The sequence below is a fragment of the Buteo buteo genome, chromosome 21 (genome assembly GCF_964188355.1).
Source record: "Buteo buteo chromosome 21, bButBut1.hap1.1, whole genome shotgun sequence".
Lineage (NCBI taxonomy): Eukaryota > Metazoa > Chordata > Aves > Accipitriformes > Accipitridae > Buteo > Buteo buteo.
The window spans coordinates 581,712-595,758 of record NC_134191.1 but is presented as its reverse complement, the minus strand read 5'-3'; the positions used below and the strand labels follow the sequence as shown (position 1 = coordinate 595,758).

The window sequence follows — 14,047 nt, the reverse complement described above, 5'->3', positions numbered from 1 at the left end:
CATGCAGCCCTGCTCCCAGTTACTGTGTGATACCCAGCAGGGACACCCACCGTTTGCTCTCTGCCGATGCCACGGACAACCATGGACACGTTCTGGACCAGCTCAAAGCCTCTTCCTTCCAGAGTGATGATCCTGCCCCCGCTTTGAGGAGAAGGGGAGAAAAAGAGGGTGACTGCAGAAGACAACACAGCAGCGAGGTGCAATGGCTGGGTCTCCGTGCTGTCATTTTCCCAGGGACGTTTCCCAGCTGCTTGAGCAGAAAATGTAACCCAACAGCCAAAGTCATCTTCCTACTTACAGCAAGCATCCACACTGCTACCAAGGTATCAGGGAAGGAAGGAGAAGCAGCAGCTGCTGTGGTGGAAAGGGGGGACCTCTTCCAGCAGCAGAAAACTGTCCCCCTCACTCCCACTCCCCAGAGAAGCAGCCTGCCTCTCCATGCCAGCGGTATGCAGCAGGTTGCACAGACCACTGGCAGTAAAAGACGTTAACCTCCAACCCCTCAAAGCAAGGGCCAAGAAATATTCCCTGCCCCACAGCGACCCACAGAGAACTCTAAGTCTTGGAGAGGGAAGAAATCCCTTTAAGGTTGACAGGGATGTTGCATCTCCCAGACACTTCTGATTTAGATCAAAATGTGAAAGTTGTTTTGTGTTTTGGATCTGCTGCCTGGGGAATGCAAAACATGGGCCTCTCAATGTGCAGTCAATTAACGACAGTAACAAGAGGGCCCTGATGCACACAAGACTGCCAGGCAGAGCAAGGGGTGGAGAACCGGCACTGCTTGTCTGTTCTGGACAGCAGAAGTTATACCCTGGATTTACCTTCTCCTTCTTCCATATCACATTTGATCTGTTTGGAGCATCTGTCAGGGAACAGTCGGGACTTACAAATCCTATTATCTGATGACCACTCCAGACACAGTGACTTTGGGTCCAAGGCCCTGAAAGTCAGGTTCCCTGAAATCTGTGGATATTACCATGTAGTTATGATCCATGTTTCTAACTAAGAGCTTGTCACATCTGCAGACTAGTTTACAACTTCTGTTTTGTTTTAAATTTTGCTACACAGATTATTTTAGCAATATGGTAAGATAAATCAGACCCAGCTAAATTTTTACACAAGTTATTGAGCCCTCATGGTCAACAGCCCAGCAATGCACTGGGCTGAACTAAGTCAGACTACATGAGCCACGAGCAGTCTGAAGAGAGAGATTGCTGTCATGTTCTCAGTGGTCTGAAATTTGGAAACTGCTGTAAATACTAAGAAAGCAGATTAAGGTGAAGGAGAAATACCCTGGTGGTTTCCCTTGTGAATATGGGCAGTGACATTCTTCCACTGTCTCTGTGTTTAGATACCGCTCTCCCCACTCAGCATAGTTCGCAAGCCTGCTAAGAGCTGAGGTTGGCTGAGTCACTGCTGTGCCTTGTCATTAACTTTCCCACAGCCTGCATCTTTGGCGCTGCACTTGGGAATGCCGAGACACGGCTTTGCTCCAAGGGGATCAGACCGTCAGAGCCTGCTGCGTGCTCGTGCCCTGAGCGTGCTGCTTTCACCATGGTCCTGCGGGCACAGGCACTGGACTCACAGATTTCTTGGTCAGCCCTGGGTTTTCCAGGTTCCACAGCTGAGGAAGGTGGGATTTCACCATGGTATCCAAAGGAACAGGAGCCTGAGAGCTCCACAGAGAGACATGAAATTAAAAACAACACACTTTAAAAATTAAATACTGTGACCTCGGGGAAGGCTGAAATCCAAAATTACAAATCTCAGCTTATCCTTCAGCAGTTTTACTGCCAAGAAAAATCCTCAGGGTCTCATAAAGCCCCCCACCTGAACCTCCCTAAAGCACCCACCAGGTGTACACAGTGCAGCTACCAAGGCTGACTTTTTTCCATGTCCTAAATGCACTGAAATGAGCTACGGACAGTGTTGGTGTGTGAGACCTTTTCTACTCCAATGCTGGGGTACCCTGAAGCACCCTGAGAGCACTCTGCGGTGCCCTTTTGTACCCGTCTGCAAAGCAATGTGTCAAACCCAGGTCTGAGAAAGCCACTTTCGCCTGGCAGGACCCTCTCCCACCAGCCTGGAGCTGACCCTCTCTTTTGCAGGCAGATACAGGCACGTGTCAGCTCTGAAATGGAATTCATGGTGCTACAACAGTGTGGCATGGGGTCCCAATACCGTACCCTGCCTCCTGGCTGTGCTTCAATGACTTCTGGGGTTCCTGACACGGGGTTTGCTCAGGATCTACTCTGCATCTGGACAGCCTGAAGCACAGACAGGACAAGCTCGTGTTGCCTGCAGCAGGCTACACCAGGATACTCCAATTAGCTCTGCGCTTTGATGGGACAGCACTGTTCACTTTTGCATTCGGCAAAAGTTAAGAGGCTGGTCTCAACAAAGGCCACAAAATGAAGGACAAATCCTTGCAGACTTGGCTGTCTCCGCTGGGGGAGGGATCTTACCTGATCTGGCTCTTTTTGGGGTTGATGTCTGATATAATCGGGTTCTTCTCATACTTGAACGTGATGTTGTAGCTGGCACAAGACTTGTTCTCGAACTGAACGCAGACTCGCACGGCCGTGGTGAGCTCCGCAGACGGCATGGTGCAGGTGATGGTGCTGTCGTTGCGGCTGCGCAGGGAAAGGCAGGGTAAGCTGCAGAAGCCATGGCAGACAGAGTGCCTGGAGCCAGACACCGTGGACCTGAGCACCCCCTCGGAAGCGAGGCAGATGGCAGACACAGGCAAGAAGGAGCTTCCAGTCACGTGCCAATTGCCTATATTGCCTACTAATGAGCAACTCTCAGCATATACCAACCCAGGCTGCCAGACTGATTTCCCACACAGCCAAAGGGGAAGGGCAGGCTCCTACTTCTCCCCACTGACGAGACGGGAACATACAGGAGGAGGGGTTTCTTCCGACCAGCAAGCTGCTGCAGGAGCAGGACCCTGGGCACGCAGGTGCCTTCTGCCTCCAGCAGATAGGGGAACGAAGCCTATGTCTGCTTCACTCCCAGGGTTTTGGTCCTGGTCCCAGACCACCCAAGGGGCCTGGCAGCGTGCTGTGAATGGTGTGTGAGAAGCACTTCGTGTGCTGCTGGTCGCTGCTGCCATGTCATGGCAACACCAGTGCAGTCACTTTGCCAAAGAAATTTGCCCCATCCTGTGTCAGGCACCCGCACCGCAGCTCTGCCTCACCGCTCTGGGGACACCAGGCTCATGGGGGGCTGGAAATGGAGGAGGCAGCAGCCAAGCAGGCCGGTGGGGATGCTACGCTGGCTCCAAGGCTTAGCAGCAGCATTCAGTGGTGCCCTCCACCCAAACCCCAGCTCTGCCTGATCTCCTGGGGGACAATAACATCCTTCCTCATGCTTTGGCTCTTGTCACTAGTTCAGCACCAGCCCCCAGACCCAGTCCCACCTGAGGTCAGTGCACTGCTTGGAGGTATTGACGAGGACGCGGAGCTCAGAGCCGACGTCCAGCCTGCTGCCTCTGATGGTCACTCTGGTGCCTCCAGCCTTCGGGCCATTCAGGGGAGCTATGGACTGCACCACGGGAAGCTAAAAACAGAGGGGAAATCTGTTTTCTAGCCTGGTAAATTCACAGTTGGATACTCCACATTGCACATGGGAATTGCTTCAGTAAATTTAAGTATCCAGTATTGTGAGGCTCTGAAACAGCACAGCAAAAGCTTTTGCCGGCAGGGTTTCAGAACAAGGGAAGAGGTACAAGTTGAGGAATGAGATCATATAAAACCTCTGTGACTCTCTGCAGTCCCTAAGTTCTGGCAATAAATGAGACATGAGTCCAAACTGGAGCCCAGGATCGCACCAGTCCCTTGAGATTTCCAATGGAGTGTCCAGAGCTGGCGACAGCTCAAGGTCTATCAACAAAAGGAAATTTCTCATTCACTCCAGCTCCCACCATCTCTGCCCTTCCAGATCCATTTCTTCCTGAACGCGAAGATAATGCTAAAGCCCTGCTGGATGATGGCCTTGAGATCTGTGAAAACAGCCACCTGGGTCTAGATAATTGAATATCAAACTCCTTCTTAAGGAAGCTTCAAATCTGAATCTCTTGAGGCGACAGGAACTAAGGGGGAAGTTACTTTGCCTCTCACCATTTTCAGCAGAAATTAGCATGTATGTTATCTGCATTTGCAGCCCCTGGAAATCTTCCTGAGATTCATGAGCTTGAGGCTTTGATAACTAATGCAGCGCTGAACCCTCATGTCTGCTACACAGGGTACCCCAGGAGACTCTGCTGGGCAACTTCCCTGCTCTGGTTTGAATAGGACTCCAAGGGCAGAGCAAATAATTATTTCAAGACCCTTCCATAAGGCACTTGGTAATTCCCTGTCAAACACCGCAAACCCTGGAGGCACAAGACCCGCCAGGCTGCGGAGTTTGGCTGAAGCCTGCTAACCACTACAGCCCATCCTTCGCTGCAGCCGCAGAGCAAAACCGCACCAGAGCAGACTGAAGAACATGGGCTAAGCTGCTTCATACTGCCTGGTGCTAATGCCCTTTCCTGTCAATCTCAGCCACACAAACATGCTTATTAATAGCTATCCTTGCCCTTGTCCTACACTTAGACTGCTTTATTCCTCCACAGCCATTTCCTCTGTTGTTTCTGATCATTACCCATTTCCACAGGATTCATTTTGTTAATTTGTATTTCTCTGAGTGTCTGCAGGCAGCTGTCTCCTGCCCTTGGCCCCTAACCTATGCATTCAAATGTGCAGTTACAACAATAGCAGAGAGGATTATTCATGTTACCCAAAGCCCTCCAGCTCTTCCCCTCAGCAAGAGCCACTGGCTACTGCTCTCACTGCACTGCCAGCATTGATTGCCTCCATCGCAACTTTTGGAAATTCGGCTCATTTGGCAAATTCAGCTCACCCAGAGCCTGTTATAATATCCTGGAGAAGTCTCTCAATCATATTTCTCCCTCCTCCTCAGCAGAATTACAGCTGAATTCTGTCTCTTCTAGATACATCTAACAGGGACTTTGAAAGATATAGCTCACAAACAATATTTGGTATTTTACAAAGGATCTTCTTTGGAAAGGCAGTTCTAAAAGTCTTTTAAACTTTTTCAGGTAAACTGCTATCAGTGCTCAAGCTCAGGTCTCACCAAGACCAGCCTTGCCTGGTGTAGTCTACTCCATCTTCATGCCATTGTATGTGAGAGGAGAATCAAGAAAACTAAAGAGTGTTGCTTAGTTTGCAGAGGGTGTGGAAGCCACTTTCGGTGTGGAACACACCACCAACTACACAACATGCAGTTTCACTCCCCGACATACACATGCACAAAGCAGGGCACTCCCTCATCTCTTCTCCAAGCTTTGCTGAGATAAACAGACACAAGACAGCTTTCTGCTGTGCCACCCGAGCAGAAGACAGCTCCTCTCCCACTCCCGGGAGGACAGCCTTCTCCTTAAGCCTGCCCAGGAGCTGCCAGCACAGAGCTGTCATGGACCCGGTTTGATTCAGCGACTGGCTTTTGCTCCTCTTGCTTTGTTTAGCACTGGTGCTTTTACAGGTGTTTCCTGAGAGGGCTTTTCCTTGCATGCCAAGAGCCGGTGAAGAAGCCGCCCAGCCCTTTCCCACTCTTCAGGCCCTTCTCCTCTTTGTCAACCAGACAATTGGTCCGGCAGCGGGCGATGTGGACGAGTCAAGACACACATCCTGATGGCAATGCACCAGAAATCCCAAACCCAAGGACCGTTACTGGGTCATACCCCCATGGTACCTCGCCCCACTCCAGACTGCTGGGTCTCTAAGATGTTTTGGATGTGAACACGGATGCCTGGAAACGATGGGAATGGGTCCCAGAGCAAATGTCCTCCCGGGAACTACTGCTGAGCCAAGGCTGGCAGTGCCCTTGCCTCACTGGTCCCCTCCTCATGCGCTGTCAGGCCTGGCTCTGTTATGGGGCGCTGGGATGTGCCATACCTCTGCTGGCTGCACGCTGTGTAAACCTCCCTGAACTAAATACCTAACACGTGATCAGTTACAGGGTCGGGGATTACACTCCATGATCCTGCCCTAAATTCCTCACAATGGCTACCAGGAATCAAATGTCGTTTCCTGGGGCTCAAGTCTTCTTTCAAGCCACTAGACTGCAGCACAGTCTATTCTTCTCCAGCTAAAGCAACAGCAGAAGCACAAAGCCTCCGAGTAAACAGCATACCCTTGGCACCCATCCTGTTGTGTTTGCCCTGGACGCGTGGGGCTGCCCATGAATAGCATCTAGCCAGAGACGAGGCCGCTTGTAGGAAAGAGAAGAAATGCATAGATTTCTTTCGGCTTTATAGAGATGAAAGTTATCTTTGTGAGACGGTACAGTACAAAGCTACAAAGGGCTTTTCTTTGTGTAATGACACAGGGTTAGCTCAAGTCTAATCCCTACACATTATTCTCATGCAAAAACTAAGACAATCTCTGCAGCAAAAAATATCAGTTCTAAATAACATGAGCCCATGGTACATAACTTGCATAGCACAAAGAGACTTAGAAAGTCTCAAAAAATCTCACAGGTTGTAATGGCACTTTAGCAAAAGGAGGAAGAAAAACGAGCTCCTTTTTATCGCAGCAGGAACAGCCAGGACGGGTGATAAACCACTGCAGGAGCTGAGACTGGGAGTGAGGTTGAGCTTGACGACACCCCGGCTGCAGTCCTGCCCCTCGCGTTCAAGCCTGGCTTTGCCAGACCTCGCTCAGGTAACCGCAGGTGAGGAGACAGGCCAGCTGCTCCTCAAGGACCCCGACACTTTTTGTCACAGATCCTCTTTCTAAGCCAGCTGGGGGTGGGAAGGCTGCAGGCTTGTTTTAAGGGGTGCAGGAATCACCGAAGAAACATCCGGAAGGCAGCTACTCACCACGTAGGAGTATCGCTCCCTGGACTTCCCTTCCCGGCTCACGTTAACTGTTACCACGTCAGAAAACGCCTCCTGAGCCTCGCCGGTCTGGCACACGATCCTGCGGACAGGAATGGGGATGTTGGCAGTCGTGCCAGCAGTGGAGGGGACGCCGCACCAGAGCAGCAGGGCAGAGCCCTCGGCCTCCTCCTCCTCCTCCTCCTCCTCCGTGCTCTGCCCGGCGCCTGCTGCAGGGGTGGTCGGGCAGCACCAGCGGCGCCGCGCATGGCGGAGGGCACCCACGTCCCGCCTGGGGCAGGTCACTGCCCCGCTCCCACCCGGGGGTGCAGCGCGCCGGGCGGCCCGAGGCCGGCGGGGGAACCGGGCGAGCGACGGCGACGGGGAGGAACATGCGCGGGCAGGGGACGTGAGGGGGACCGGGACCTCCTCCCAGACTGCCCCAGCACTCACGCCTCAGAGACGACGTATCTGTCGGGCAGCGGCGCGCACTGCACGCTGCCTATCCTGACGGCGCCGAGGACGTCGCTGAAGCGGCGGCCCAGGTTCCTCCCACGGATGGTCAGCAGGGTGCCCCCCTCCAGCGGCCCCCGCAGTGGCTCGATCTGCGGCACCAAGGGAAAAGTCGGAGGAGAACCACCAGGAAGCTTCTTGCTTCCATCCCGGAGCCTGTGTCCACGTCCCACTTGGTCCCCCATGAAGAACGTGGAATCGCTCCTCATGTTCCTGCGCGCCCCCCCCCAGCATGCCCACCGCCACGCTCCCCTTGCTGCAGCTTTGCAAATGAGAAGCCACCGCTGGGTTTGCTACTGGGGTTTGGTCAAGGATTACTCCAGCTGCAAACACATCTGAGGTGAAATGTCACTCCTTCCACACCACAGCTTCAAACGGAGTTGGGACAGAGACAAACGCGCAGACTTGGAAACCCAGAGGAGGGATGCTAGTGTGCTGGGAAGAGAGAGTCCTACCATCACATTTTTAAGGGCTGTCCCAAATGCAGCGGGGCCTTTTAGGACAAAAACAAGACAAAAAGTGTCCTGGTGCACGGAGTGTGGCCAAGACACCAGCACTGTGGCATGCTGGGGCGCAGGACGAGGCTGTTCCCCATCCATCTCCTATGCCACCGGTTTTTCACCTGGCAGCTGCTGACCCCACCGCTGCGAGGGGACAGAGTCCTGGGCGTGATGCTGTTCCACCGTGCGAGGGGCATCCCCAGGCAGTGTGACTGCATTATTCAGCCAGTAAGACAAATCCCTCCAATTCAGGAATGGCTCTTTTCCCTTTGCAAAGGTAATGGCACCCAAAGCCAGCACAATGTGCCTGGTGGCACCAGCTGGCCAAGCCGGCCAGGGCGGGTCAGGACCCACCAGCAGGCTCGGCACCCTCCTTTGCCTGCTGCGTTGGCCCCTCTCTCCAGGAGGGCTCTGCGAGGGCTTGTTTGCTTGCGTGACTCCGGAGGACTTGGATTTACCGGCTACTATTTGCTAAGGAAATAGCAACAGAGTCCTGTGACACTCTGCGACCTGAACTGTGGTTTCCTTCCATTATTTTCTGGCGAGGTGCTGGTAACACTTGATGTGTGCTGGGGAGGGACAGGCTCGCGGGGGAGCACCCCTCTCCCATGGTGATGAGCAGGAAGAGGCAGGCATGGGGATCCTGCAGTTCCTCCATGCAGTTTTACTGCACCCAGATTTTGAGCAGCCATCGCTACGTGCTTCCCTAAGAAGAGAACTCCCATATCCTTGCCGATTTTGATGTTCACATTAGCTGTTTTGCCTTTCCAGCTTCTCCTTTCCTAGGGAGCTCATTTTAAGATTTGCTCTGTATACTTACTTCGCTACTTGTCAGGGACAAATTTGTTGGCTCCTACCATACCTCCAAGCAGAACCCCAGATCCAAATGCCCCCAACAAACATTCATTCAACTAAAATTTAAATAAAACCCATTTCAAAACGCATAATGCCAAAAGGTCCTTCTGCCACTCTTAATCTCAGCAGAACTGCAGAACACATGTACCTGGAGATAGGGCTCAGGTTCACACTTCAGCTATGCACCACTAAAAGCTATTCCTGATAAGAACCCTTCAGTCGACCCTATAATCTTTTTTGCTTTTACCAGCCCCAGGAACTCTGGGACATTTTGATTGTGCTGCTGTTGTTTTTCCCACTAACATGATGAAGATTGGATCTTGTCACTAGCAAGATGTCCTTGGCATCAGGTGACTCAACAGCATAGGAAGTCAATGAATAATTCAGCACTGGTCTTGACCCTGTCCTTTGCCAGGGACAAAGCATGGCTCCTCCTTTGCCCCCAGACAGGGACAGCGCAGCCGATACCAGCCCTCTACACCACCTGCTATGCCACGCACGCCTTCCACGTTGCGCTGGGGTCTTACCTTCTTAATCTCTGGAGCTGGGCAGATGTCTGAGACCTGGGAGGGCTCGCTGTGCAGCCTGCAGCTGGAGCTGCTCTCACTCCAGACGCAGCGGTGCCCCAGGTCCTCCCTCCCCAGGCACTGAGAACAGTCAGCGCTCCCAGTTGCACAGTTGTACACCTCCACTAAACCACCAGAGACAACAGAAAATGTGAGCTCCTGGGCCTGACAGTTTCATAGCTTTGCTTAGCTTGAGGCAGTCAAACACCCCCCTACTCCCCCCACCCTCTGCTATATTAATCCAAGTAACATCTGAAATCCAGTGGATGAGCAGAGCAGCTTGCACATACAGCAAGATGAGGCAGCGCTTGGCTGCCATCCTGAAGATTTCCCAGAAGGACTGGGTGCTTGTTCTCACTGCAATGTAATTTAGCACTTTCTTTTCCTTTTTATTCCTCTTGAAAAACAAACAACACCCAAACTCGGAACCTTTTGTCGATTTATACTACATGTTTCCAACTCTCAGCATCCACATGGGAAGCTGCCTGGCAAAGCTGGCTCCATCCTGTTAGCAAAGCAATCACATTGCTTCCACACTCTGACAAAAATTGGATGGTTACAGTGCTTAGTACAATGTTTACAGTTCCTTTCCTTCCCCCTGGTGACCATGGGCCCCTTTCATTGACTTCTCCCTTCAGATCTGCTCAGCTCAGCTTCCACATCATTTTCCTACACCGCTTTCACCTCTTCATTAGCTGGTGCCCTAGGTTACATTTCCTCTCCAGCCTAAAGACTTCTGCTGCTGGAGTGTGGGTATCCGCTGAGATAAACAGCCAGAAACACTCAGGAAACGTTGCTTTCACACCCTTTTCCCCAGAGGAGACTTTGCAGGAGAACATAAAACAAAGAAACAGTCACATTTTGCACTTCTGTTCACGGGAGGATCTCAAGGCACTTCATAAGCAACTAACGAATCCCTCAGCCTTCAACGGTCTGCCTGTGCTCATGCTAATGAAACGTCATCAGCACTGAGGGAGTCTCCCATTCTCCACAAGAAAATGAGCTTATTTCACCTTCTCTTGAGTCGACTCAGTGAGTTACACTGGTTGGTTTTCCACCCAACAGCAGAGAGCTGGGATTCCTTCAGTGGACTACCAAAATGCAGTTTATAATAAAAGCTAATAAATATTGGAATAATAAACACTAATAACAGTAATTCCATTAAAGACAGTATAAAAGATGCACACATTTATAATTGGCCTGGCAGACCTCTGTCTCTGCTTGCCAGTCAGCCTCTCTAATTTTACTTGCACCAATGTGATCAAGGCGAGGAGGAGCCAGAGCAGTCTAATGGTCCCACAGCGTCTCCAAATATTCTGGCAAATTCATACCAATGCAAACACAGTCTGTGTTAGCGAGCTCTTTCTCTGTGCAGGAGGGGGGATTCCACCATGCTCTTTCTGCTGTCGTTCCTGCTCCCAGCACCACCCACGCCGAGAACTAAGAGTCTTCTCTTGCACATCCAAATAGTCTTAGCTCAGATCTCCTGCCCCTCTCCTCAGGGTTACCTCTGTATCTCAAAAATACGGACACCCTCTTCTTTCTGCAAGGAAGTCACATCTCATGCCTATCCATGCTGGTATTTCAAAGGGTTATTTCACCAACATGGAATGCTTTGCAAGATAAGCCTCTTTCATACACTGGGATTTACTATGGGGAAACCTTTTTATCCTGGGTCAGTGGCTGATGGTTTTAATGTCTCTCTCTACCTATTACAGCTATCCTCCAAAGAAAATCTTACTTCAGGCATCTAGTTCTCATTCACATCTAGGGTAAATGGGTTCCTTCTACTACAATTGCTGACACTACTGAGAGGGAAAAGAGCCCAAAGCTGCTGCCTGCAGCAAGAGCACACAGCTAGGTGCAACACCGAGTCTCTGGCCAGGGCAGGGAGAGGCGGCTGTTGTGCAAACGCTGGCTCTGTTGGCCGACTGGCTGGGCTCGTCCTATCTAAACGCCTTGTCTGAGTGCACTCTTAATCTGACTCTTTGCCCGCCTTCCTTAGTCTGCTGATGTAGCAAGGGCTTTTTTGGGAATCCGAGCGTTCTTCCCAGAGACAGAGAGCGGGCCAGGGGTGAAATGTGTTTACACATTTTATTCTTTCTCAGCACAGGAGGAAAAAAAAAAGACTCAATTTTTACAGCATGCTGAACCTTGATGCCACGCTCCTGTGAGAGCCCAGGGCAGAGCCCTCCCCCATCCCTTATCTCCTCCGAGAGGAATTCCTCCCTGACCCTGGGGACGCTCCACATCTCTGCTGTGACCAAGAGCACCAGTACACCCCGTCCCACGCATCGCTGGCAAGCGAGACCTCAACTGCTGCCTGAGCTCAGGGACGGGGCTTGACTCTCCCTGGGTGTAAAGGGAATGTCCGCAGGCGTCCATCTGGTTTCTGGGGACACGTTCACATGGGTGCAACTCTGGTTAAATATGTTTTTTGCGTTTGCCTGAGAGATAGAACTGAGCTGTGCCCGGCTGAGCCATGGTCTCTCTCCTGAACCCATAAACTTTGTCAGGATTTTAGAGTCATTCAAGCTGACCAGATGAGAGCAGAATAAAAATATTTTCAACTCAGACCTGTCATCATCTCTGGACTGTCAATAAATCTGTCTGGTCTGTCCTTCAGCTGAAGGTTCACTGGGAAGAGATGGCTTTTTTCTGATGTGTGGAGCTGCACACAAAAAACAAATAAACAAAAGCTTAGGAAATTTAGTAAAATACGAGGCTTCATACACACACTACAGGGATTAACATTCCTCTTAAGGCTTCTCTGACCACTGCTTCTCAGTACAGGAGGGTCTCATCTTTAGCAGAGAGAAAGAGAGGGAAGCTGTTTTCTGTTTTAATTGTTTTGCTGAGGTGCCAACGCAGGGCACCAGTGCACAGCGCGCACCGCAGTGAGAGCAGAGCCCTGGCTTGCTGCTATTTTTAGTAGAAGTGGACAGGAAAACTAACAGACTGGCCAGTCTGCACATTTTCAGTGCCGGGCTACAATAGAGAGTTTTGCAGGTGATGTGATGGGAAAGTGCTCCTCTCCGGCTTCCACTCACAATATTCCCATTGGTGGAAGCCCAAATATTTGCTGCATTTCAGAGGTGCAGTTTGCCCTCCAACGACCACACACTGCTCTTCGGTGAGTGTCTGAGCATTTTCTCAGGCCAATTCCTAGTTCAGAATAAAAGCTACAGAAATAGCAACACTGAAAGGTGGCCAAATTTTTTGCCTGAACTGAACTCTTCCCATTTCAAAAGGTAAACAAGCAGCTCCTTCCCAAACCCCAGCGGAGCAGGGGCTGGAGCCACTGCAGATATCCACAGAGCAAACAACGCAGCATTGGCAACTCATGAATGCCCTTCCAGCATCAGCACAAGCAAAGAGCCTCTTGCTGGAGGGGTGGACCCAGTTTGCACTTTTTTCAGCTGGATGTGGAGGGAGGGAGGAGGGGAGGCGACATCCCAGCCGCCAGGTGGGAGGTGGGGAGCAAGACCCTCCCTGCCCTCAGACCTGCCCCACGCCGCGGAGGGCAGCAGGGGCTGGTGGCCTCAACCCCAACTCACCAGCACGTGTACGCACTCCACGGCGGAGGAGTTCACCCACCGGGCTTCAAACGTCCTGTCTGTCCCAAAATGGCACTCCAGAGCTGTCTCCTGGGAGGGAAGACAAGGGCAGAAGGGCTGCAACAACTGTTTTGTGCAGTTGTCTGTCTCAGTCAACTGATACGGTGGGCGCCGAGTCTCACCCTGTTTTTGCCATCAGTACCTGAACTGCATTCAAGTCAAATAGGAGATCAGAACCCGATACTGTAAACGGGACTGGGATCTGTGCCTAATTAATCCAGCTCTGTTACACACCTATACATAAAACTGCTGCAGGCTGAGCATCGCATGTGGAGCTAAGCTCTGTCCCTTGTTCTCACCCAGTGTGTGCTGCTGTAAAGTGTCATGACCAGCCGTGGGGCAGCCGCTCTCGAGCCGGGGACATGTGGCACGTGCAGACCAGGAGACGTGCCTAACCCACAACATGCACAGACCAGGAGACGTGCCTAACCCACAGCATGCACAGACCAGGAGACGTGCCTGACCCACAGCATGCACAGACCAGGAGATGTGTCTGACCCACGGCACATGTAGACCAGCAGACATGCCTGGCTGGGCTATGCTCTCGTAACCCCTGCCAGCTGGGTACCTGGGTTCCTCTGGACGAGGGGTGTTTAGAGATCATGCTTGCAATGCAGACTGAGAGCCAACGTGGTCCCAAGCCACCTCGCCCAAACCAGACCAAAGCAGTCAGTGATTTGGGCTCAAAGCCACCTTTTGCACAGAGCAAATCTCTAATTCAAATGAGGACCCAGCTGGGAGTACGTTCAAAGGCAGATTTTCTGTGCTGTTTTCCTGATAACACAAGGGTGATATCCTGCCACGAGTTACTGCTGTGCCCCCATCCTGCAGGAAAAAATCCTATCTCCAAGCAGGTTGATGCTCCACCACTACTGAGGTCTAACTACCCTTTGAAAACCAACAGATCTGATAAAAGACATGAAAGAAAGCACCAGACTCCTGGCAGACAGCTGCTGGCTCAGCGAACACACACGCGGCCGCAACGGGGAAACTGGAACCTCCTCCAGTGCCTCGTTTGCACCCAGGCAGCCTCTGCTCTGCCCGCTGGCCCCTGCCCCTCGCCTCTCGCCCACCGCCCGGGCAGTCCCCCCACAGCAGCGAAGGTGTCGGGGC

At 51.9% G+C, this 14,047-nt stretch overlaps 1 protein-coding gene across 1 annotated transcript in view; it reads right to left on the bottom strand.

Annotated features, from left to right (window-relative positions):
• Positions 1-14,047, bottom strand: part of PLXND1 (plexin D1) — an 86,648-nt gene that overhangs the window by 35,256 nt on the left and 37,345 nt on the right. Inside the window, exons 10-17 of the mRNA XM_075053497.1 lie at positions 12,875-12,964; positions 11,895-11,988; positions 9,279-9,442; positions 7,337-7,488; positions 6,887-6,986; positions 3,425-3,564; positions 2,469-2,636; positions 51-141 (exon numbers count right to left, since the gene is read on the bottom strand). Coding sequence (XP_074909598.1) covers positions 51-141; positions 2,469-2,636; positions 3,425-3,564; positions 6,887-6,986; positions 7,337-7,488; positions 9,279-9,442; positions 11,895-11,988; positions 12,875-12,964 — 999 coding nt within the window. The remainder of the gene's footprint in view (positions 1-50; positions 142-2,468; positions 2,637-3,424; positions 3,565-6,886; positions 6,987-7,336; positions 7,489-9,278; positions 9,443-11,894; positions 11,989-12,874; positions 12,965-14,047) is intronic.